Here is a 25,083-nt window from a genome sequence, read left to right as displayed (position 1 = left end):
AATATTCTCTTTGGCAAACATCGGCCCTTCAGGAGGGTGTTCAGGGAACTCTGATGGAGACAGGAACAAGTTGCTATGCATAGGAAAAAATTAGAGGGTAAACTTTGATCTGTAGTAGAAAATTTTTATATTTTTAATCTGAATTGTTCCTCCACCTCCTTTGCTTTGCCCTTCGTATTTCTATGGGTGCCCTGGCTTTTAATTCTCACAGTGTTAGCTGAGCAGCTCATCACTCACCAACTCTTCCTGGGACTACAGGTGTTGCATGCCTCTCTTCCTAAGAGGAGATCCCTGGTCAGGGCAACTTGGTCAGTCATCCAGGCATAGGTCTGATGGAAACAAGCCACATGAGTCCAGCAGGCCCAGACAGAGGCCTTGGGTTTCCCGATACTTGGCTCAGCCCAAGAAGTAGTGACTTGGCTCTTGTCCCCACAGTAAGAGCTCCAAGCATTTAGGTAATTGTGGTTTTTTGCTCCCAGGAAGCCACAAATCACTGAAATCAGTGACACGGAGTATAAGAGAGAAAACTCAGAAACTTCATTCATGCAAGAGGAGAAAGGACAGGCAGGACCATAATTCATATTCTGGAGCCAATGCAGTCAGTTAATCAGGAACCAGCCTAGGACCAGGTTTGAGGAGAGTAGAGAAGCCAACAGGCACAGAAGACAAGCTTCCTTCCTTCCCACCTAAGTTTGATGCTGCTTGTTTAGTTATGCAACATGCTTTTTGAATTATCTATCTAACACTGGAGCTTTTTACCCAGATCTATCTACGCATTCTAGCTCAATTTGCCGTTTGACACATATATACGGAGAGTGCCAAAAAAATGTATACGCATTTTAAGAAAGGAAAAAACTGTATCCAAATAGTAATGCTCAATACATACCGCTAACAAAAGATGAATACAAGTCACGTGTATACATTTTTTTGGCACCCCTGGTATATAATCATATGTCTGGGCACCACATCCAAACCCCAATCCTCTCAGCCCCACCACTTACTCCAGCCACTGTTGCAGTGACCAGTTCACACAGGTTTTGACCCTGGTGGTGCAACCTGACACTGCCTCACCTCAGGCCTGCAAAATTACCTCTTGTTTTCTACATTGGGACTCACGCATGTGTAACCTGGAAATGTGGGGAGCTGACATCTATGGGCTGCCTTTGACAAATAGGGGGTGGGGGCCAATATATAAACACTTCCCCCTTTTATCCAGGGTGCAGATGGTTTTGAGATGTATTTCATAAGGCTCTTCAGAACTTCTGGCTGGCTGGAGCTGTGCGCTTGGCTCTGGCCAACCTGCAAATGCATCCTTGTAATGGGTCTCGCTCCTTCCCTGTTTCCTCCCCCATCCTTTATTCCTGCTCCCTGAATCTTATTCCTAAACTCCCTAACTGTACAGAAGCATTGGTCTCAGGCTCTGCTTTCAGGGGAATCCAGGCTAAGACACTTGTCTAAGAAGGCTGGCTCAATCCATAATCAATTAATATAGAGCGAAGGTTTCTAGCACACTGAGATTAAATCTTAACTTAGCCTTAGAGACAATCACAAACCACTGTTAGAATTAACCCAAGGTAACACAGAGAAGTCAGATGATGATGTGGTATGGCTCAGCAAATTGTGGAAATAAAGGTTTCCAGTTGCTATTATTTAAAAAATCATTTTATTTATTGAAACATTTTCATTTCCAAGGCACTTCAGTAGCTTTCCCCAAGATATGGTTTTTTAACCAGGTGAAGTGTCTGCTTTATGAGTACCATGGTAACAATCAGAAAGAGAAGACAATTACACGGAATACAAAATATTTCCCAATGTCACACGACTGAAGTGAGCAACTCTGAAAGACTGTGAACATGATTTAACTTTCTCCTTTGTAAATTTTTTCCATGATTAGGCATCACAAAAAAAACACACACAACGACGTCAGCTTTGGCACTCAGAGAAGTGCTAGTGGCTAAGGCTGGTAACAAGTGGCAACTGCAGACCATAGCCAGAGTGATTCTGGGTGGAAAAAATAAAAAGACACAAACCAGGAGGCCAAGGAACCAGACTTTCCTAAGTCGACTCTGAAGGGCAAATAACTTAAGGAGGAAAATACATAACAAATAAACAACAAACAAACAAAACACAGAATCCACATTATGGTTTTAAGAGAAGAGACAAGTTTGCTCATCTTTCTTTCTCACTGACATACTCCTTCAAACCATACATCGAAACCATTACAGCTAGGAGGTTTGAGTCACGTGGCATGAAAGCAAGAACAGTAGGTTCAATGATGTGTTTGCTATGGGCCCAGACAAGCCCAGTGTTTCGATCAGATGTAAACACGTCTCTCCGGTAGTCACACTGAGTGGTCCAGGAGCTCCCACGTCAGTGCACTTGCCTGTGCTCAGTACCTGCTCAGTCCCCTCCTGTTAATTACCTTCTGAGTTCCCCAGACCTTGGCTGTCCTGCCCTGGGGAAGCAACAATCCCACTTAATATCCTTGGTAGCTCACAAGGTGTGAGAAATCAAATTCCCTGTGAAATGATTTCTTTTCCTCTAAAGTGCACCATTAGAGAGAGAGGGGGAAAAGATTTCGGGGGTGGGGAGGGGTAAGATTAGACCTCCAGCTTTATCGGAGACCTTTTCAGGCCGTCCGAAATTAAAATGTAAATTTAGCAGATGCCTCTCATATTCTTCCAAATCCCACTGGTTCTAGTGAATCGTTAACTTCTTGGGAAGCGCACAGTCCATCACTGCATTAGTCAGGACTTCTCTAAAGCTGTCTGTCGGTGGTCACAAGGTCCTCTGAGGGAAGGTGGCGCTCTAGGACCACGTGCAGCCTCTGTGGCCAGGTGCCCACCCACGAGCAGACCAGACTCAAAGTCAACAGAATGAACAGCGAAGACCTTTGCCCCAAGGACTCAGTGCCTGCACCAGCCGTTCCGACAAGATGCAGTCTTTCCTCTTCACGTTCTCACTCACTTGAGGTTGCTAGAAGGCTGTGCTTTTAAGGACCGTGGGGTTTTCTTCACCATCTTTTAACTCCCTTGTGTGGTTTGGAGTTTGCCTGTACTTGATTCTATAAAAATGAGCAAGACAAATGCTAGTAACAAATCTTAAAAAGACGTCTACCAGTCTTAAAGCAAACCCACCAGCAAACCCAGAACTGAGATCTCGCGAAAGGGTGCAAAAGTCATACAGCAGATTCTGAAAGGTTTCTCCTCATCTCTGCACTACCCCAGAGCCTCTGGTGCTGTGTTGATGTACATGGTGACACACTGGTCTGGGTCCGACCAGAGGACAGAATGTAACTTCCGTGGCGTTTCTAACCCTCTGATGGCTAAACTAGGCTGTGGCATTTGTGACGGTTTGTGGGGCGCTCTCTGCCAGGCCCAGGCCCAGGCCCAGGGCACCACATTGTGAAGGAAGGAGGCCTCCTTACCCTTTGACCCTTAGCATCTGATCAATGGTGTCTGGGAGGGGGGTGCCGAAGCTCTCTGGGAGGAACAAGGTGAGGATGGCTGTCAGGATGGTCAGACTTCCCATGAGAATGTAGGGCAGGAAGCGGTCGTAGGCCCCTAGGGCAAAGCAGACAGAGCCCCAAGCCGGGGTGCAGTTAGACCTGGTCTCTCTCCAACCCTCTGTGCTCCCAGGACTCTCCACAGGGGATCACCTGCCTTCTCAGCCTCTGCAGGTCCCACAGTCTGAGCTGCCAGATTGGAGCCTGGCACCTAGACAGGTCTCAGAACCCAGACTTGGCACTGACATGCCCAGAGGTCCAGCAGTGCCCAAGGTGCAGGGGAGGGGAGGTGCGCCATGATTACTATTCCTATTTCCCAATTTTCCAAGGAACTCAAGATACTAATCCAGGGACCGGAATAGCTCCTCCACCTCCCCAGATGTGTCAGAACCCATCTGCCTTCAGGCCAAACAAGGTGCTTCTGCTTGTCAGATCTATGTAGCATGTACACCACAAAGCATTCTGGGAACTCTCAAGGTGAATGCCACCCCTCCCCAAAGATGTGCCAGCGAGGGATATACAGGGCAACAGCAGCGGTCATGTTTCAGAAAATGATTTTGAAGGAGAGAAAACTGGTGCCGTTACAGAAAATGGCACAAGGGATCTTCACACAGGAGGAAAGCACTGTGTCACGTGCTCCCAGTTACAGAAATTCTCAGTTCATCAGACCTCTTGAATGGGCATCTGTGCCCTTCAGGTTCCTTTTAAATTCTGATTCCAAGAAGAGATTTCTCCAGTCGGGTACACTGGCACCCTAGGCCACTCGCCGTTCCTTGGGATCAGGGAACTGTATTCTCTGATGGAAGGCCCCAAACAGCAGCAAAACTCTCTCCTTTGCTCATCCCGTTCTAGCTGGTTGATAGGTTGTTTCCCACTTACACGTGAGTGCCTCCCCCACCACGCACCTGGACGAGAACCGTCTCCAGGCACAGATCCCAGCACAGGACAGATCCCATCTGCTGTGTGTGCTTGTTTTCCTGTTGCCAAGCCATGTCTGGCGCACAGTAAAGCTCACCAGTGCCTGCCCCCATCACTCCTGCGGGCCCTCCGCCACGGGACCTACCAAGGTAAATGAAGTAGGGAGCCAGGATGCTGCCCAGGCGGGACGCCGTGGAGCTGACTCCCACGCCCATGTTTCGGACCACGGTCGGGTACAGCTCGGCCGTGTACACGTAGACCATGGAAAAGGCCGCCGTGACTCCAAACTTGCCCACCATCACCAGGACCGTAGCCAAATAATACAAGTCTGGAGAGGCAAAGGGAAGAGAGGAGGAGAAGGCACCAGCTCCAGGCACACTGCTACCGAGAGTTCTGTCTGCGGGTAGATACTTTCTCCCTTTTTTTGGGGGGGCGAGGGCGCAGTTTCCATAACTTCTTATTGTGGGACAAGGGGCAACAGCCCTCCAAGTTGATTTCTGAGAGGAGGTGGGGACCTGCAGCTGTGTGAGGCCTTGCTGTCTCCTCAGCCTACAGACCACCAGAGTGAGCCCCTCAACAGCCCAAACAAACCTGCTGTCCAGGCCTGAAGTCATTACAGTCTGTCAGGGGTCAGCTGACACCCAGAGGCTCATGCTGCAGGTGCCACGAAACTCACTGATGACTTGTGGATGAACGGGGACTTCATTCAAACTCACTTCACGCTTTTGTTCTACTCAGACCTCAACAATTCACAGACCAGCAGACCCTCAGAAACAATCCTCCTCCGATCTATCCTGCTCACTGTGCCGAGGAGGTGGCTGTGAGGGGCGGGGGAACCTCCACACACATTCCCAGGCTTCCCGCTACGCCACAGCGGGGGGGCTGCTCCTGCACAGTATTGCCAGCCTCAGGCACCCACAATCGATCACCAGAGGCTCCCAAATCCGTGGGTACACTGACAACTCTAGGTGTCATGATAAGCCATGAACTGTGCTATGAATTGTTGGAAAAGGCTGCCTCCCCTACCTGTGGGATACAAGGCGGTTTTACGAAGTCCTGTAAATGGCCTGTGAGACCCACTCTGTGACCTGGCCCCTCTGTTCTCCCTCTCTCCTCACACATGCCAGGCAGGCTCATTCCCTCTTCAGGGTCTGTGCCTTTGCTATTTCCTTGGCTTGAAATGTTCTGCTCTTAAACTTTCTCATGGCTTTCTTTCTCCATCACTTCCTCTATGTTTCTGCTCACGTGCCCCCTCTTCAGGGACACTGCCGTGACCACTGTGTGAACCAGCTCTCCACAGTCCTTTATTGTTATTATAAAAGGTAATAGTCTGCACTATATTAAGCCTTTATTTACTTGTTTGTTGTCTGTCTTCTCAACTAGAGTGTGAGCTGCAGGAGGGTCTGGGGCTCTGCCCGACTTGTTTACTTCTGCACCATTGGCCCCGAGCTTAGTGCCCAGCCCACAGCAGGCACTGCCGAGCTATTTGTTGAATAAATGACTAAGACAGGCCGGCCAGGTTAAGAAGTAATGGGGATGGCTCTCTTTTCTGCCGGTTTACTGTACGGAGAAAACCAAATATGCACACACTAACTTGGGTAGAGAGTAAATTTAACCGCGAGCTCCACCAGGCTGCTCTGCCCACTCCCCCCACACCCGGGCCATGAGCGTGTCTGGTCCTAGGAGACACTTTCTCTTGACTTTTTGGCCAAGAATGAAGATATGCAGGTGAGCTGTGACAGCATGCTTTTATTCTCTTTATTAACTGGAGGAGACAGCCTGGTAGTAGAGACTAACTCAGCAAAGACCTCAGACCGCAGATGTACATGGTCCCTACCTGGGGGCACCAGCTGCACGAACAGGAGGACGCTGCCACCCAGGAAGAGGGCGGTGGCCATGGAATATCGCCGGGGCAGGTGCTGCAGAAGCAGCCAGGCCAATATGTACGCCGGGACTTCAACCACTGCCGAAAGGAAGCAGTTCACATAGACGTCCCCGTGCAAGTTAGGGGTATCAAGGGAGAGGCCGAAGTAGCCCACGGATATGGTCATCCTGAAACAGTGCAGAAGAAAGCTGGAGGAGCAGAATCACGCGGGCGCCTCCCAACCTGGACTTTTCAAGTACAGTTATTGCAGGAAAGTCTAAACTATCTTTACAGGGCAGCAGATTTAACCCCGAGTCTTACTTCTTACAACGAAAGATGACTTCCCCCAGCCCAGTGTAAACTCCAGGCCAGAACACTTTCAGAACACCACAAACAGCAAAAAGGCTTATATAATTCAGATAGACTTACATTGTTGGAAAAACAGACAAACCCAAATCCAACCTACCTTTCAGCTTTAAAAATCCTAAGCCGGAAGCTCTCACAAAGCCTACTTCCCTACTCTCTGGACCTCCCCAAACCCAGCAATTGCAGGAGCAACTGGAGAATGAGTCAGGAGGCAGATAGCAAGGGGAATGGGATAGGACTGGAGGGATAAGAAAAACTAAGGCACGATTATCAGGTCAAACATTTGGAGAAAGAGCCCTAGCAGACCCTCTGTGGCGACCAGGCAGGAAGAGGCTGGCCAGAGGCAGCTGGCTGTGCCATGGTGCTCACGGACAGGAGAGGGAGCTCCCAATGGAGGGATCACCACATCGTCTCTCATCTGCATGCCTCCCGGCCTGGTCCCTGTCCCCTGTGGGCATTCTCTCTGGCAAACCAGGCCTTTGTAGGTCAGACTGGACTCATCTGCAGGTTGAAAGCACAGCTGGTATACTCAGAGAAAGGGCACATGCAGAAGTTCTGGGGAATCCACAGCAGGAGCCTGCATGAACCACAGAATGGTGACGCATCAGAGGCTGGCACGTCTGTGGTGCAGACTGAATGCTGGCCCTGTCTGAGGCCGGCTCCTGGGTGGCACACTGCCCTGAGGGATCCTGGGCCTTTCCTTGGAAATGGGTGACTCATCATAAACCCCAGCGAGCAAAATAGCTGGCTGTCCCAAGGCTGACTGACTCTAGTAAAAGGGACTCTGAGACGAAGTCCGCCTTCCTCACCCAGCAGGACCAGGCAGTGGCCTAGAATCCCGAGGGTCTGGCCACTGAGCAAGCGCTCTCCAGGCACTCGGATGTGTTCCCTCTCTCTGGTAACTCATATCCCTGCTTGACAAACTTGGTGAAATGCCTCATTAGAAGGAAACTGACGAGGACACCTAGGCCATGGCACTACCTCCAGGACAGTCTCCAGGACATCCCAGAGGGAGGGATCCTGCTTCCACATTTCCAGAAAGTACTCAGCAGCCTCTGTCACTGAAAGAACAGGACGTCTCCACTTAGAGCCTTCTCGAGGGCCTCACCTGTCTTCCTCAGTCACTATCTGAGGCACAGGGGACAGGAACAACTAAACTAGGGCCCAGAGTGAGAAAGGATTCACTTCAGGACCTGGAGGGATCCCCAAAGATCCCTTATTTCCCAAAAAAAAGCCCACACAGAGGTTTTCATTCTCCTTTTCTGAGATTCCGTCAAGTTAAGAATTGTGACACGTTCATTTCTTTGATCGCAAGTCACAGCTCTTCGCTCTCTGATGACACAGGCTTTCTGTTTTGGTCTGAGACATATCTGCCAGCGAGAGGCATGAGAGCCACTGCCATAGGCTTTGTCTGGAAGCCTTGGCAGGTCTCCATTACGCACCACAGAATTATGGACATGATGGTGACCATTCGGATGTTCCGGCTTCGGAGCAGATCCAAAATGCTGTGGGACTGCTGCTTCTGGGACCTTAGGTCTTGCAGCTGCAGGAACGATAGGACAAGGGCACAGGAGGGAGAGAAGGTCGGAGACTCAGAGACCCAATAACATACCTGGAACCCTGGCATCTGAGCTTTCTGTGTCTGTGAGTTGGGGAGTGCTTTGTTTCTTTCTTGAAAAGAAGAGTAAGCGGAATGACTGTATCTCAGCCAGTGGAAGGCTTCCCCAGGCTTTGTCCGTAGCAAATTAGTGAACAAAAATGAGGAGGCAGAATAGGTGACCAGTCCCTCAGGGGACGCAGCCAAGGCGGAGGCACCACCCCCAGCCTCCATCAGTGGCCACATTCCAGGGAGGCCTCTGAGCATTCCTTCCCAAGGCTGGATCCCTGCCCTCTGGGTCAGAGAGAAACTGGCCATGTAGTTTATTGATCTGATATTTTAAAAGAGTTAATGTTTCCAGTCTTTATACCATGTCATTACTGGCCTACTTCCAAACCCAAAAAAATTTCAAATAGCAAAACAGGAAAATTGACCTCAGCTTCACCCAAAGTAACTTCCTATGAAAGTCAGCACAGCCAAGGTCATTAATAAACCACACGTCTAAACACACTGATGTTGCTTTCTTAAGCAAACCCAGCTTTGGAGCTTGTTTTTCCCGAGTTAGCAGTTCAACAAAAGGTCAACTTTTGACTGAATGGATCCCCTGAAAAAGCCTCATTTCTTCAAGGGTGCCAGTGGGCCTTATGGGATCACCCAGACTGACCCCTCACCGAAAAGCCACCAAAGCTACCTCACTTAAAAGCCGTCTCTGCCATCTTCTACCCTGACCTTTGTATACCAAAGCCCTTTCCAATCCGTGCTGAGAGTGGTTGCTGGTCACTTAACTATGAGGCTGGCAGGGCTGGCGGCAGCTAGTGGCTTCTCTGGGGCCTATAATAACTGGCCTCTCTTTTCCAAGCCCCAGGCCTGCATCTTGAGTCCTGAGTGTCTCTAACATGCCTTCCACACACACTTCAGCAGGACTGCTGGTAGCTGATAGCCAGTCCCCTGTCTTCCTGTCAGAGTAGACACACATCCCAGAACCCTGTCAGCAATTGCAATATCCAACCTCTTTTATAGTCCTGAGACTGAAGAGAACTGCCTGCTGCTGAGAGGGTGGAAGGAGAGAGAACAAGGATAAACAAGACACAGGAATGAAGCAAAGCCAGGAAATCACTCATGGCGAGAGAATAGGGTCTGCAGGGAGGGTTGGGTCGGGGTAGGTCAAAGGGGCAGATATCAGAAAGGACCTGGCTGCAAGATCATGCAATAAACAACCAACCACTGGCGGGCAGAGGGAGAAAGAACACAACTAACTCCAAGTTTCGTTTCGCTTCAAATTTTTGTATTGTACTATTTTTTTACAATGAGAAACTACATAAGGTATAAGAAATAATTATTTTCCCAAATGCCAACTTCATGAAAGGCCTATTACTCACAGAGTATTTATTATTGAAAGTAATGGTTAGACTATATGATTATCTAGAAAAGATGTATATCAAGTATGAAAACCTAAAACCCATGGGAAAAGTGGAGAGACTGAGGCAGTTGGAACCTTCTCCTCAAGCTTCAGAATTTTAACAGGGCCTGCCTTGGGGGCAGCTGGGGCTCGGGCAGGGAGAGGGCTGGGGTCCTGTGTGAGGGGAGGGCTTCTGGCCTTTGTTGTGCTTCCCTCAAATCATGGTCACCAAGACCCTCCCACCAGCTCCCATGTAGCGCTTACCTCACTTGGTTCAAAGAGGGTGGAGGGTGCGACGATGCCATTGATTTTGGCAGCCCGGTGGATGATCATCTCTGCCTCTTTAAATCGTCCCTGAGAGATGAGCCATCGGGGGGACTCAGGGATGAACCTGCAGTGTAAGGAGCAACGCCCTGAGGTTTTCCTGCCCGACAGCCCAGGGGGAGCTTAGGTAGAGGTGGGAAATGGGGTTTCAGAATCAAGCTAGGTTTAGGGAATATTTGGTGTTTCCAAGACAGAAGCAGAGATGGTCCATACTACAGCCAGTAATGACCTGAAGAGTGAGCTTTTGAGTCCTGGAGTGCACAGAATTTGGAGGGACTGGCACTCAGCACTCCATGGGGCTCCTCCTCAGGCTGGCCACCTCCCTTTCTGAAGAGCAGTAGTGCCACCTGCTGGACACTAAGGAGCCGGGTGCTAGAAGGGCTCCTGAAGCCTGGCTTCTGCTGTGGGCTCAGCCCAGCCTAGATCCTTGCTGGGCTGCACTTCCCTGCTTGTCTATGGCATCCACAGAAGCTTCTACACTGGTCTCTTAGCCTCTAGTTTCTCCTCACCCCCTATGGATTCATCCAATTGACCTGTTAGACTCTCTACCTATGCTTATTAAAGCACCGAGGTGCTTTGGGATGTTGTGGATCTTATTTTCTACCTCACCAGTAGCCCCTGCCCTTCAGTCATGACCAGGACCCATGCTGTGCCCTGTATCCTCTCCCACTATGCTCTGAAATGTCTCAGCAACACGTGGGGGCTGTGCTCTCACCATCCCCGCCTGCAAGGGGCAATCCCGCCTCAACCCCTCTGCTGTGCTCCCTCTCTCGGTGTGAGACAGCCTCCTCTCCCCCTGTGCAACTCCTCGGTCTTGGAGGCTCAGATGGAGCCTGGCCTCCTCTGTGCTGCTCCCGAGGACTCTCGCTTGCACTGCTCTCCCTCTTCTTCCAGTGCCTGTGGCTGAGGCCTTGGCAACACGCAGCCAGAAGCAGGGCCTACGTTGTCCTGTCCTATGTTGTCCTGTCCTGTGGTCTTATAACTTCCTGGAGGTCATGCAGGACCCCATCATCTTGCAGCTACTGCTTCTTCCTTTCCCTGGACTCCAATCTATCCAGCCCAGGGCTGAGAACAAGTCTGTTGATCTCTTGAGACTTTGTTTGGTTCTGGCTTTTCTGAGTGTGGAGAAAACATTCTGAAACAACATAGATATTTATACTTCCGGTCTCTGGGAGCCCAAACAAGGATTTGTGGGTTGCTGCTGCCCCCTAGTGAAGGCCTGACAGAAGACATCCTGCCGGTGGCCACCTCTAGGCACAAGGCCACACTCACCACCAGAGCGCCGCGCACAGCACCCCAGGCACCGTCAGCGCCAGAAGCAGCTTCCGCCAGTCTCTGATGAAGTAAGCAAACAGTGGCAGCAGCATGTAGCCAACTGCATAAAATATGCACACTCCTAACGTAGAGAATATAATACGCACTGACTTGCCAAGGATTTCTGTTCCTGTTCAAAACAAGGGAGGAGTATTAGCATTTTAGTTTAGGTGATTTCCTTATTAATCTTCTCTTGTTATAATTTTCAACATAAAGACACGAAAGCTGCTAGAATTATCTCTTACGTTCCCAAGCCCTAGAGTAGGATGGGATTCTGAACCCAATCCTGTCTGACCATCTGCTGGGTGCCTCAGGGAAGCCCTCGCAGGCTCCTCAGCGACAGTTCTTACATGAAAACTTCATCGCTTCCCAAAACCATACGCTAAAGATGCCATGTTAGGCCTCAAAATTTAATCCTCACATGAGGAAGAATTCATTAAAGGGGAAGTCATTACTAAGGCTGCACATGCTGACTGTTAAACTTTAAGGGGAAAAAAGTATGTTAAATGTGAAAAGAAAGAAGTAATCCTTTCAACAATACAGCCCAAGGAAGCCAAAGACCTATAAGCTAGAGTTAGAGTCCTCCAAACAGTGAAACTGGCAACGTTTCAGTGAGAACAGGCCAAAGCCCTGCAGTGTGAACTCTGAATGCCAACCCCGAAGCTCACATGACCAAAGCCCATGCCTAGCAATTCACTCTTGCCAGTCGACTTCACTGGCCACAATGCTTTGCAGAAGAGGCAGTTTTCTTCCTTGGCGAGCCTGCCAATCTTGGCCCTTGTTCTTTACGTCATACTTCCCTCTTTCCTTAACTACCTCAGCCCTGGGCAGTGGCAGCCCTTTTTTTGATGGATGATCTTGGGTGAGTTCTAGTACAATGGTCATGAAGTACTAATGCGACCTCAGAGGCCAGAAAAGACCTGGAATGCAGCGGTCAGGCTATGGTGCGGCTGGGGACCCAAGGCTGAGCCTTGATGCACTCAGTTTCCCTGACTACAAACTGGGTTCTCCAAGAAGCCCTGCTCGGCGTTGCTAGAGGCCAATTCCCCTTGAGGGGTATCAGAGCTGTCTCCAGAAAGTGAGTAGAGAGGATGGTGAAACACAGCGTCAAGTACTCAATTCCGACGTGATGGCCATACCCAAGACAAATGCTGCCACATAGTTGGAGATCTGGCCCATGCCTACAAGGATAAACAGCACGGTGAACATCTCGAAGTTCTTGGAGAAGACCTGCAGGAAGCTGAAGCCCGTCTGCATGCCCATGGTCACAAACAGCACGTTCTTCCGACCAAACCTGGGAAGGAAAGGGGAGTGACAGAAGCAGCTGGGAGAAGACGGCAGGAATGGGCTCCACCAAGAGGGGCTTTCCCCAGAGCCACTCAGGGAGGGGTCACAGACAGTGCGGGCAGGGCCCCTGGTGCAGGGAGCGTCCCAGTCTCCCAGCGCCTATGCTGTAACCCCGCCAGCCCACTCCTCAGGACCAATGTGTAACCCGGGCACCAGCGGTGCGGAAAACGCAGTGCCACAATTATGATGATGATTACCAAGGATTGCGACACATTTATTATGTATAAATCTATACATACATAATGTATGTTCTTTTTAAAAAGAACTGGTTTATGATGGAGGGTGATGGGGAAACACTTCATTATAAATGAAATCTGGTAAATAAAGGGAAAGAAACACTTGTCCTGACTTTCCTATGTGAACAGTAACCAATCATAGATGAGGGGAAGTATCATTTTATAAAAGTATGACAGCTATGGAATGAAAAAGAAGGGATCAAATTAGAATATCACCATTTTACAACTCCCAGTGAATGAACAGACATGGGCATTGTATTTCTATGACTGTTTAACATCATAAAGAGACAATTGAACATTGCATGAATTCTACAGTCTTGCCAAAGGGACTGAACCTGGATCTGATCAAGTCTCTAGATCCAGCTGCCAATTTGCAAGAAATGCAGAGGAAAGAGGAATACGCTGAACTGCACCATGAGTATGCAATCAGCCAAATCTACTCTGGGAAACTCAACAAGTGGAACAGCCAGCATTCTTCAAAAAATCAACTGTAAGGCAAAGGAAGGGATGGAAGAAGAGTCCCTAGATTAAGCAGATGAAGATGTAGCAAATTGTTTTTAAGTGGGCAACGCTAAATTTGTGTTTAAGGATGCACATTTGGATGATGAAACTACGGAAAAAACCCACAAGAAAGTAATTATTGTAAAAGGCTAGTGGTTACTTCTGGGGGAGGGCTTCTTGGTGGCCAGCAAAGTTCTATTTCTTGACTTGGTGGTAGTTATGAGGTTATCTCCCTGGAATAATTCATCAAGTCACACATTTGTTCTGTGTGGTTTTCTTACTTTTGTTCATTTTTAAATTTAAAAAATGTTGGTTTGGGGGCGGCCAGTTAGCTCAGTTGGTTAGAATGTGGTGCTAATAACACTGAGGTTGCCGGTTCGGTCCCCACATGGGCCACTTTGAGTTGTGCCCTCCTTAAAAAAAAAGTTTTTCTTTTTGTTTTTGTTTTTAAAGACAGTGCCACTGGCAGGTCAACCATCAGATTCGGCCTGAGTTGGCCCAGAGCAGGCTGACACCCCTTTTCAATCAATGAATGTTTGTTTGAACATCTGTTATATACCAGGCAATAGGGGTACATCTGAATAAAAAAAGGCGCTGTTTCTGCCCTCCAGGACCTTATAGTCTATAGGCGGTGAGGCAGACGGTAACCACACTTAGTCCAACAACCACACTACTGAATGCACAGCTACACACTGAGACAAGGGCACTGAGGGATCAGCACACAGTGAGGGAACCGACTGGGACGTGGGCATTCAGGGAGAGAATCCCTGATGATGGGACACTGACGTGAGGCCCCAAAGAAGAGCAGTTGTTGACAACGGGAAGTACTGACAGGGACTAAATTTTCAATGATATTCACAGAATAATGGGGAGACCAACATTAATCACATGAGGACAATTTCTGATAGGTGCTATGAAGGAAAGGCACAAGGGACCCTGAGTTAGCCTCCGGTCACAGGAGGCCACGAGGGCGGGGTGCGGAATGTTTCAGACTGAGAAGCGCACACACAACTGTGGCTGCAGAGGCATGACGACCACCACGGGACAGCACAGCTGGTGCCAGCTAGTCACAAGGAGACTGCAGAGGTGGGCGGAGCCACACTGCAGGGGGGCGGGGGGGCTTGCGGTCATTATCATGAGTGTGCTGCTTCTACTTACTGCAACATGTTTGTGTGTTTTTTCTTTTTGGGTGCTGCTGGCATCTGGTAGGTAGAGGCCAGAGATGTTCTAGACATCCTAAAATGCCCAGGATAGCCCCTTACAACAAAGAATTCTCTGGCTCAAATGTCGATAGGGTCGAGGTTGGGAAGCCCTGGTCTAGAAGGAGCCTCTGACTCCCCCTGCATTTTCTTGTTATAGGGCATGCTGCATGCCATCCAAGGGTGGTCCCTTACTGCAGGCAGATGGCTGTAACCTCTATCCCTGCCTTCCCTGCCCAAGGCCTCCCTGGGATGGCGGGAGAGAAAAAGACCCAGGGAATCCTTCCATAGCACCAGTCCTTGGCAGTCCAGAGAGGGTCTAGAAACACTCACTTTGAAACTCTGTCAACAAAACATCAAACACACACATGCCTACAATACCCGGAAACATCAGTCTACTTCTTCCCGGGGTTGTGCTTCTTGTAATTCATGCACTTAAAGGTACCTTAATATTATGTCAGATAAAAGGCTTTGACAATCCAGGATTATTTTATTGATCTTGAATTTCAGCCTTATTTATATTCCAGAAAGAAGGTTAAGCCTTTGTCTGATATAAAAAGTTACTGCTGGTATACTAGACAACAAGCTGAGGGCATGAATCTACTGCTCTTAGGTAAGTTGTTTGGCTTGGGTGTTTGAACTGGCGTACTTAGCTGTAATGATGAGAAACTGTCCACCCTATGGAGCCTTGGGCCTCCCGTGGGGGTGCAGACAAGCTTGAGGGGTGGCTCTGGGAGCTGAAGGCAGGGGACACAGCCAGAACAGCCACACTTTCAGCTGTATTTCATTTATTGAACTCTAATGATCCTACTTAAAAGAAGTAGTTCGCTGACAAGATTTTTTAAGTTTTGAAAACCACTGTACTAGCCCTTCTGAAGACTAAGGTGGTCCTTAACACATTCATTACATTTCTTTCGTTGCCTTGGAAGCAGGTCTTTTGGGAACACTTCCCTCAGGTAATCGCGTGTTACATGGTGATCGGGTTCTCAGGCTCGCCCACAAACCTACCTAACCCATGACACAGCTGACCCAGAAAAATGTACTGAGTTTCAACTCTGCACTTGGGGTAACTCCTCCTTGCTTTTCACCTCGAAGTCTCACCACTCAGCCCCAAGAGAAGGGATTTCCCACCATCCCACTGGAGGGCCTCTGAGCTCAGTCCCAGCCTCCCCTCTTCTCACTGTACAATCTTCCCAGGCAAGCTCATCCTTGTCTGGGTTGTGATGAGGAGTCTATGAGCTGACAAGTCCCAATGTGTTTCTCCAGCCCACACCTCTCACGGAGCACCGTATCCATACTATCCAACTGCACATTCAACTCCTCCACTTAGGCGTCTCCAATCATCCCGAACTCAGTAGGTTCAAACTCAACTCACCGTCTTCTTCTGCAAACACGGTCCTCTTCCAGAATGCTTTGTCATAGAAGGGTATCATCACCTAGCGGTTGTCCAGGTTGCAAACCTTCCTTTCCTCACCTCCCCCATCCACCCCACAGCCCAGTCCTGTTGGCCTGCCCTCCTACCACTCCTCTGCGTTTCCACCACACTCAGCCCAGCCCCAGCCACCACCACGTCCTGCATAAATTACTGCGCTAACCTCTGAATTGGTCTCTCCAGAGCCCCTATTCTTCCTTTCAATCCTTTATCCACAAAGGTATCAAATAATCTTTTCAAAACTGCAAATCTGAATATGTCACACTCCCATTTTAAAAAATTCTCAATGGTTCCCCACTGCTCTGTGACTAAAGCCCAACTCCTGCCATCTGCTAAGCCACCCACTCTTCTGCTTGGCCTCTGCCTGCCTCCCCACCTCGTCTCCATAACATCTCTGCACCACAGGGGACTGTTCTAGTTCCTAACATGTGCTATTCCTTTTCTTCAGTCTAGACTTAAGGACATGCTGCTCTCTCTTGCCCAGAATGCTCTTTCCTCTCCCCACCCCCTAATGGCTAATTTCTCCTCACCTTTCAACTCCCAGCACATGCTTCACCTTCTCAGGGCGGCCTCTCCCGGCCCCCTTGGTCAGAGCCTCTCTTAGCATCCTGCATGTTTCTGCCTCACCAAGATGGCAAGTGCTTCCCTCAATTAGTTGTTTAATACCTCCTGCCTTGCTTGAAGGTACGGTCTAGAAGAGCAGAGCCTAGAACAGTAGTCCATACAAAACAGAGGATCAACACTCTCTGGGCCCAAACCCTCGCTCTGCCACTTGCCAGCTGTGTGACTCTGGGCAAGTCACTTAACTCCTCTGGTTTTATTTTCCCCATCTGTGAAATGAGAATACTAATACTTCCTACTTCATAGGGTTATGAAGATTAACTTGTTAATTCGCACAGTGCTTATAAGAGTGTCTGGCACATAGTAGGTGCTATGTGTTTGTTAAATAAATGTCAGTAATCAGCGGATGCTTGTTGCTAGATTAAGGATCTGGGGAAGCACAGGCCTTTCCCCGAAGGGGCAAGTATCTCTACTAGTCGTGATCGTGGCCCACTGAACTCTAATGCACACTGGTGACTGTGGGAGTTTGTCTCCTTTTTAATCGCTAGATGACATTCTAGAAAAGACAAATTTAGTGAGAAATGGACTTCTCCAGTAAGGACAATAATCCATAGATGTAAATGTGCCAAAACTTCACCCTGAGTCTGTGCTACAGGATAAACGGGCCTTGTTCTAAAGGTGGAATGACAGTCTCATCCTGAACTTCTCTATTAGAGACCCCAACCAGCTGGGACAGCGCTGGGACTCCTCTCTACTGGGGGACACAGTGTGACCAAGGACCTTGCTGAAGGCCGCTCCTCTCCCTAGAGGCTTCTCTGACAGACTCCAAACCTTGGGGGTAGGGAGATACAATATAACAGGCCCCTCTGAGAACTTCACTGAAACTATGGACCTTTCGATCTCTAAAATTTTGCATACAATTTGCACAGGGAGTACTGAACTCCCTAAGTCATGAATGGACCTTGAGTTAAGAGCCTTTAAGTTACACAAATAACCTGCTTATAGGTCAACACAGCCCATTTCCTGCTTGTGGTGGAGTAAAGGCCATATCCACAAGCGTCTTAGCTAAGGGGCATCAGCCCTGTGGACACAAGAGTTCTGCCCATGAAGCCACTACTGACTAGTCTCACCTTGTAGAGAAAGCGATGGCTTTGGGAAGAGGCGGGTACGCCTTAGGTCTGCAAAACAGTTTCCGTGCATGTGTGTGCTGTCTACTTCTCCCCTGCTCGGGGACTCACCTTGGGAAAGCCAGGCTCGTACAGAAGTGAATCCTGACATATTTCCTGGTCAAATCCAATTCATTCAGCATGGATACACTCAGCTCTTTACTAGGTGCGGAGTCTGTAGATTAGGCTTCCCCTTCTTTTAAAACACAAAGCCCTGGGCTAAAGAATGCTACCCTTTGACGTGAAGGGCCAGGCACACACACGCTCCTTGCTCACTGCTGGGACCCTGCAGCTGCAGGAGATAGAGCCCCCCCTTACCTGTCTGAGAGCTGCCCCGAAATGAAGGAGCCCACCAGCACACCCCCGAAAAACAAGGAGGTCGTGAGGGGGGCCTTCCAGTCGTCATCACACACCAGGTTCCACTGTAAAAGGAGCAAAGGGATGTATCACTCACTTCTTTTTGAAAGTGTTTGAAATGTACGGCTTCTCAGAAAATGCAATCAGAACACCTGCATCCCTGTCCCCTCTGCTTCCACGCCGCGAGTGTGGGAGCTCAGGTGAGAGACGGCTCTTCTGGGCAGCCAGCCAGAGAGCAGGTTCCCCCACACGGAGAGTGGGTTCCCTCCCCATTCAGTTTTTCACAGCTTTCAGCTCCATTGTTTTGCTTCCAGTTTGAGGAGGTACTCGGCCCATGTTCCACCCCAGGAGAAGGTGCGGCCTCTCGTGGTCGCTCTGAAGAATCTGGGCAGAGCCCAGGGCTGTGGACGGGGCAGGGCACCCTTTCAGTGGGGTTCAGGCCAGCGGCAGGAATGGCACAGGAGTGGCTCTGGAGCAGGGTTCTGGGGCTCTAAGGGTCAAGGCATCCAGCAAGGGACCAAGGCCAGTGGGCCTGGGATGCACCACGTGGATCTGCTCCTTCCGCTCCGCTCAGGTCTCCACCCTGGACCTCTGGGTCCTTCTGGTGACATTTAGAGCTGGGATCCCTGATGCTGTGCTAACAACACCAGGCCCAGTTATAGCCAAGAGCTCTGAGCTGGGAGTCAAGAAACTGAGGTTTAGTTTCTATTCTACTGCTAACTGATTATCCAACCTCAGATAAGATCCCCCTTCCCACCCCGCATTGTGCCTTAATTTCATTTGTAAAGCAGGGGTTGGGGTAGGGAAACGGCAACACTGCTGGAGTTTCCCCGAACCCGATGTGCGGTTCCACTGATCTGATCGTTACCATGAAAAGAGGTCTGCGGGCATATGGAAGCAGCTGAACACTTAGATGTGAGGTCGCCCAGCCTAACAAGGAGCTGAATGAAGGAAGAAAAGCAAAACAGGAAGCTTGGTGGTTCCCAGAGAAACGTTTCCCAGAACAGAAAGAGGGCACTCAGCAGTAAGCGAGACGGCCACCCTCTAGGGAAGTCAGACCCTTGCTTGCCCGGCACCAGGCTGCTGGCTTGCCCTCTGGGCAGTCTGTGGGCTCCCTGGTAATACACAGAGGCGGGGGGGAGTGTGTGGCTTCCAAGGCTAGTGACAGCGGGGGAAAACAAGTCTGCTTCTTTGCCCTGCTGGGCAGTGTGTGCACACAGCCTCTGGGCACCTCAGCAGGGCTGGAGGGCAGCCCTTAGGCTGAGAATGGGTGATAGTCCCCGCCCCAGGGAACAGTGTGGGGTCTCCAACTCCTACATCTAGAGAAAGTCCAGACTAGCAGGAAGCCAGTATTTCGGCGCACCAAGGCCTGGGTGCTCAGGCGATGGCAGCCTTCCCACCTCCGCAGCCTCAGGGGTGGCACCCAGATACCATCTCTTAAGAGGGTACGTGCTACCCTAGGGCAGGGCCCATCCAGAGTCGGCTGCTAAGGTCAGGACAGGAGTGGTAGGGGAGTCAGAGCTGAGGGATGGGGGACTCAGTGACGGGCACTGGCGTCTGGGTGTTAGGTAGGGTGTCAGGCAGAGCTTCAGGGCCCGGATTGTGCGATCTATTCTTGATCAGATGGAATCTACTCTCAGCTCGCAAGCATCACTTTTGTAGCAAGAGATTTAAAAAATGAAAAAAGAATCAGTAGCTGCTTCTCAACAGGTCTCTCATGAGGGTTGGGGACTAACACAGCTGAGCCAGACTAGAAATTCACAGGGGTGTCTGCAGGAAGTTCTGGGGTGGGCCCTCCACTCCCACATCAGGTCTCCCTATATAGGCTTCTAGAGAAATGTGGCCTGGCAGAGCCAGGTGCTACCTGAGAACAGGTCAGGCTATGCTCTGCAGGAGACCAGGCGACAACAGTGCTCATCTTGGGAGAGGTCCCCGGAGCACGTCTCCAGCTCCCGCAGCCTCACCCCTGCCACCTGATCCAGCCTGTCCTTACTCCGGTTGAGCGGGAAACTCCCAGGAGTGCCTGGGCTCTCTACCCACCACTGACAATTCTTAACAATTCTCAGGGCCTGGCTTTGGGCCCTCCAAAAGCAAACATGGGCTAACACTTCCTATTGGCCACAGGGGGCCTGTGTGTAGGGTCAGGAAAGGTAATAGATCTCAAAAAATAAACCAAGGGCAGTCATGGATTAGGTCCCACCCAGCCAACCCACCCACTTCCCTGTCAACCACCAGCTAGGCCGCAGTGGGCTCCGGGACTCGGCCTGAATCCTCCTGAGGCGGGTGGGCTAAGAAGCCCACAGAGTCCAGGCGATGTACCCCGGCTTGTTGTGTTTACAAAGGAATCTAGTGTTCCTACACTGAGCTCCTGGCTCCCCAGCCGTGACTAAAGCAATTACAAACCAGCTCATCCATATGTGGGATGAGCTGTAGTGGCTGATGACAACAGGTAGTAAAGTTAGAACAAAATGTGTGGGTTTAAGATCAGGTCCTGAGTCATCATGACCTCTTAGCTGGGTGAGTTGTGAAAGGGGAGGGTCCAAGGACCCACATGAAAAAATCTCAGAGCAACTCTGGCAGGGTGCCTAGACTTGCCATCTTTCCTGGTAAGAAGTATACCTCTCTAGTGGTGATAGTTTTACGGACATACATATCCATGAAAGCTTTTCAAATTGCACACTTTAGTTCTGTACAGTTTATGTTATGTCATTTATACTGCAATAAAGTCGTTAAAAATTTTAAGAGAGAGAAGCGTGTCTCTTATACTCATTATGTAATTGGTGCTGCTTTTCAGTTCTGGGAAGTATAGAAATGATGCAGTTTCTTGGGACTAAATGTTCTTATCTGTGATATGGCTGGAAGGGAAAAGAGATAGGGCTTATGCCCCGAGGGCAAAAGCTCTTCCCTGAGATGTACCTGGCCTGACTGCTTCAATGGTCAAACCACCTGTTACCGAATGCTATGTATTACTACACACCTTTCATCCTGCCTCCTGCGGCAATTAGTGGCAGACCCTTGTCCCAAGGCTGTCAGGGCAAGGAGAAGTATCTGCTACCATATCCTTTACAATGCCTGGCAGTGCCCTGCAGAGGACAGGCTGAGTAGCTGTTTGATGTACAGGTGAGTGAGTGAGTAAACACATGAATAAAAGGGCTGTGAACCTTCAACACTGTAGTATCCTTTGGGCTTGGTCTTTCAGTTTGGCTGCCCAAAGCCCAGATGAACCCTGAACTTCAATCTCCAGGACAGATTTTCTTTGCTTTGTCAGCGCTTCCCTGTGTCAACTGTCAGACCTTTGACCCAGGGTGTGAGTTCTCCGGCAGCTAGAGACGGGCTCAGTCTGACCACTCTGGCCGGCTGGGTCTGCTATGCCTGTGGTGCACAGGGGCTCCAGGGCCCAGCAAGCAGCTTCTCTGGTTTGCCGTGAGCTGCAAAGGCAGGGATGAGGGTCTGCGTGTCCCTTAAGTTAGAGAAGTCAGCGAAGGCACAGTGGTGAGGCACAAGCTCAAGGTCTGGGCGGACTCCCCACCCGAGTCGGCCCAGCCCACCTCTCTGGTTGACGTGGCCTTCCCTTCAGGTGCTGTGGGCTTGCGGACAACAGTGGGGGCTCTCTTATCTTCCAAAATATCTACGCATGAGGTAAGGCTGGTAGAAAAGCTAGTTCAGACGACGAGGCTTTCTAGGACAACAGGGAATGAGTCCAAGTGCTGCCAAGGGCTGGGGCAGGGGGCTTCTGGGAAACAGAGACAGGCTGGGGGCAAGGGGACACAGAGGACTGTCAGGTCTTAGCTGAACAGACACAGCTCATGGGTGGGTGTCAGAAGAGCTAGAAGTTTCAAAACGAAACTTTCTGGCTGCAGGCTGGGCTATGGAGACACCAAAATGCAAGTGGCCCAGGCCACCAGAGAAATCACCCAGGTTCCCAGAGGAGGGGGCAGTCCTGGGCCACGCAGCACTCTGGAGCTGCACGGTGGGGTGGCTGATTCCCCAACACCAGGGATGACTGAGGAACCAGAGAAATGGCCAGGCCAGATGCATGTGGGCCGCTAAACCATTCCTGAAACATGGGAGAACGTCCTCTTTCACTTCATAAATAGTGTCCCATTCTTTCTGCCAATCCCAGCGCCTGGTGGGAGACCCACATATGGGTAAGCCCCAGTTTGTGGGGGAGGGGTATTACATTTCCTTTAAAATATTCAGTCAATGCTTTTCAACCACCTCCAAGTTTCACTTCTATGAATTAAACTCTTTTTCTTCTTCAGTTCTCAAACTTTAAAGAAGATTTCTTAAATGATTCATTAATACATTCAACAAAAATTTTCCTGAGTATCCCTTTCTGTATCCAACAGCATGTCAGGACCCGTGGGAGATGCAAAGATGTAAATCTACCACTAATTTTTGTAGTACCTGTACACAGATTAACTTCAACAAAGTATCATACAGAAGACCTGAGGTTTTCTTCTGTTGGAAAACACATCTAGGAAATCAATACCAGTATACTTAGAAACACCTCTACATATGACATGGGGTAGAGGGCAGGCCTGGGGACATTCTGCAGGCACAGGACTAACTGCAATGGTCAGCAGGCCAGGTCTGGGTTGAAAGAAAATGGGTCTGAGAAAAATGTTAATGCAACAGCTTCCAACAGTGCCTATTCACCTGAGAGGCACAAGAGCCTTGAGTGTCACGTCAGGCTTTCCAACATCCCCAAACAAAGGGCTAAGTAAAGTATTAATCTAGCCTCCCAGCAAAGACTGACAACCTGTTAGTAGGGGAAAGGGCACACAGCTCTTACGAAACTGCTAAGACAGTGAAATAAATAGACTAAATATAAAAAAGGAAAGACTGACACTGGCAGCAACATAGTTCAAGGACCCTTCCAAAAGGGCCAGCCTTTGGGAGCTCACAGTGCCACCGACATTTTCAGTGAAGCAAGAGCAGATGACTAGAATAAACTGCCAAGGGACCCTAGGGACCAGGGTAAAATCCAGAGATGCCATGCGCTTCTTCTGACGTCACTGCCCCTGCCCCGTTCCATGAGCAGCCAGAAGCAGAATTTGTAGGGACTCCTGTGTCATGGGGTACAGCTTCCCTCTATAGCCTCTGCCTGCAACCGGAAGGGCAGTCTCTGCTTTCACAATTCTCACTGGTTTCTAGGAAGGTGACCGGCTGTCTTGTGAGGCTGGGATTGAAGATTTGTGATGACTGCAAGTTTTGATTCTCTGTGGACTCTTGGGCCACAAAGCACAGTCAGCTACCTCCATTCAGTGTCTTTTTGTTAACACCGCAGGACACTAGAATAATGTCACTAGCTGAGAGAGCCCCTGTGAACTCTGCCCTCCCACTAGGTTGTTTCTTGCTGTTCCAGACTTTGCACCTGCTGAGCTGAACACCCCAGATTCACCCAGAAGCTTCCTCCTCCAGGAAGCCTTCCCTAATCTGCAAATCCCTGATCTGACACTCAGTGAACTTGGGGACCCTGGTGCTTATCAAGGAGGGTTCTTTCACTGCCCTGCTTGCTCCGTTCCCCTGAAACTCCAGGGAGTTAGTGCCAGTGTCTGAATAAGATGCAAAGCACATCCACACTCATCCATTAACATCATGTCACATGTCCAGCTCTAATGACTGCGGGGTCACCAGGGAATAGACAAAGCCACCCAAAACAAAAATCCAAGGGGCTGGGGAATGAGAAAAGCTTTCCCCCACGTCCTACAAACTACTTCAGTTATAACATTCCAGGTCAACAAGTCACCCTGAACGGATTTTCAGATGCATGGAGCCTAACAGGCTGATAACTAACCCTGAGTAAAAGGTAAACATACCTTAGAGGGTGTGATGAGACTGTCATTTTAGGGTGAGGGTAGCTGGGGAAGCAGTAACAGGAAAAAGGAGCAAGAAACAGTTTTGTACACATGCTTCCCTGAACTTTAAAAGTTCACAAAGGAGTATTTCTTTTTTTTTTTTTCCTGAACAAATGCCAAGAGGCTGGAAGAAAAATGGTGAGTCCTTAGACCCAAGCGCTGGCTCTGTTCCTTAACACGCTCACCCCAACTAGAGGAAGTCTTTGACCCACTTCCTCAGCGCTTTTCAGCATCATGGCCATCAGGATAGGCGGCCAGCCTGACACCCGTGCTGTGAGGGGGCATGCTCTGGGTGGAAGTCACCGCGCAAGGCGTTCCAGAGCCACCTGGCTGGAGGATGGATGCCCATCACCAGTGTGTAGCGAGCTGGGGGAACGAAAGTGACAGCATCAATTCACACCTTGCGGGGGGGTGGGGAGGTGGAGCGGTGGTGGTGAGCGGTGGTGTGTGAAGCCAAAGGCTGCGGAGGTCCTCCTCACACCCCGGTCCCCGGCCCCGGCCCGGGGCTGACACCCACCTCGGTCACGATGGTGGACAGGTAGACGTCCTGGCTGAACTCCCAGCCATCCAGGCAGCTCTCCTGCTCCAATTGCTCCAGGTCCACATCGCGCCCCGGCTCCAGCCCGAGCGCCGAGAAGTTGGAGATCGCCTCGAGCCGGTAGCGCCTGCAGCTGTGAGGCACCTCATGGCCGTCCTGCAGCCGCAGCGGGACACTGTGGTTGCGCCACGCGCTGCTCAGGTTCGCGGTGTCTGGCACCCGGCAGCGGTGCTCCGGGGTCCCCGTCAGGAACACGACTGACATACCATTGAAGCCGTTGGGGATGATGCTGGCGCTGAGCAAGAAGAAAATGAGACGCTGAAAAGGCCCCCACTCGCCCAGGAAGGCGGTCACCTCGTCGTAGTCCCGCATGCCACCCTCAACAGCCCGAGGCGCGCGGCCCGGGCTATAGGGACCCGGCGGCGCGCGGGGGCGGAGCGCGGGGCGCGGGGGCGGGGCGCGGCGGGCGTGTGCGCGTGCGCAGCTGGCCCCCGCCGCGGGACCGAGCGAGGGACGGACTCGGGGTTGTCGGCCGTCTGAGCAGGCCCGCGAGCTGCCGCTGTTACAGCGGCCCCGCCGCAGCCACCGGCCTTACATA

General features: G+C 50.4%; 1 protein-coding gene across 1 annotated transcript; it reads right to left on the bottom strand.

The window, feature by feature from the left end:
• Positions 1 to 1,644: 1,644 nt before the first annotated feature.
• Positions 1,645 to 25,046, bottom strand: SLC22A5 (solute carrier family 22 member 5). Its single transcript, XM_019756078.3, has 10 exons — positions 24,465 to 25,046; positions 18,048 to 18,151; positions 12,427 to 12,581; positions 11,246 to 11,417; positions 9,914 to 10,040; positions 8,096 to 8,196; positions 6,261 to 6,475; positions 4,569 to 4,751; positions 3,428 to 3,563; positions 1,645 to 3,064 (listed from the first exon to the last, which is right to left on the bottom strand). The coding sequence occupies exons 1-10, from the start codon at positions 24,855 to 24,857 to the stop codon at positions 2,977 to 2,979; spliced, it is 1,674 nt and encodes a 557-aa protein (XP_019611637.2). The 5' UTR covers positions 24,858 to 25,046; the 3' UTR covers positions 1,645 to 2,976.
• Positions 25,047 to 25,083: the final 37 nt, after the last annotated feature.

The sequence above is a fragment of the Rhinolophus sinicus genome, chromosome 5 (genome assembly GCF_057876585.1).
Source record: "Rhinolophus sinicus isolate RSI-liver-muscle chromosome 5, RSI-T2T, whole genome shotgun sequence".
Taxonomy (NCBI): domain Eukaryota; kingdom Metazoa; phylum Chordata; class Mammalia; order Chiroptera; family Rhinolophidae; genus Rhinolophus; species Rhinolophus sinicus.
Note: the sequence above shows the minus strand (reverse complement) of the source record. Positions and strands in the feature narration are given on the sequence as shown.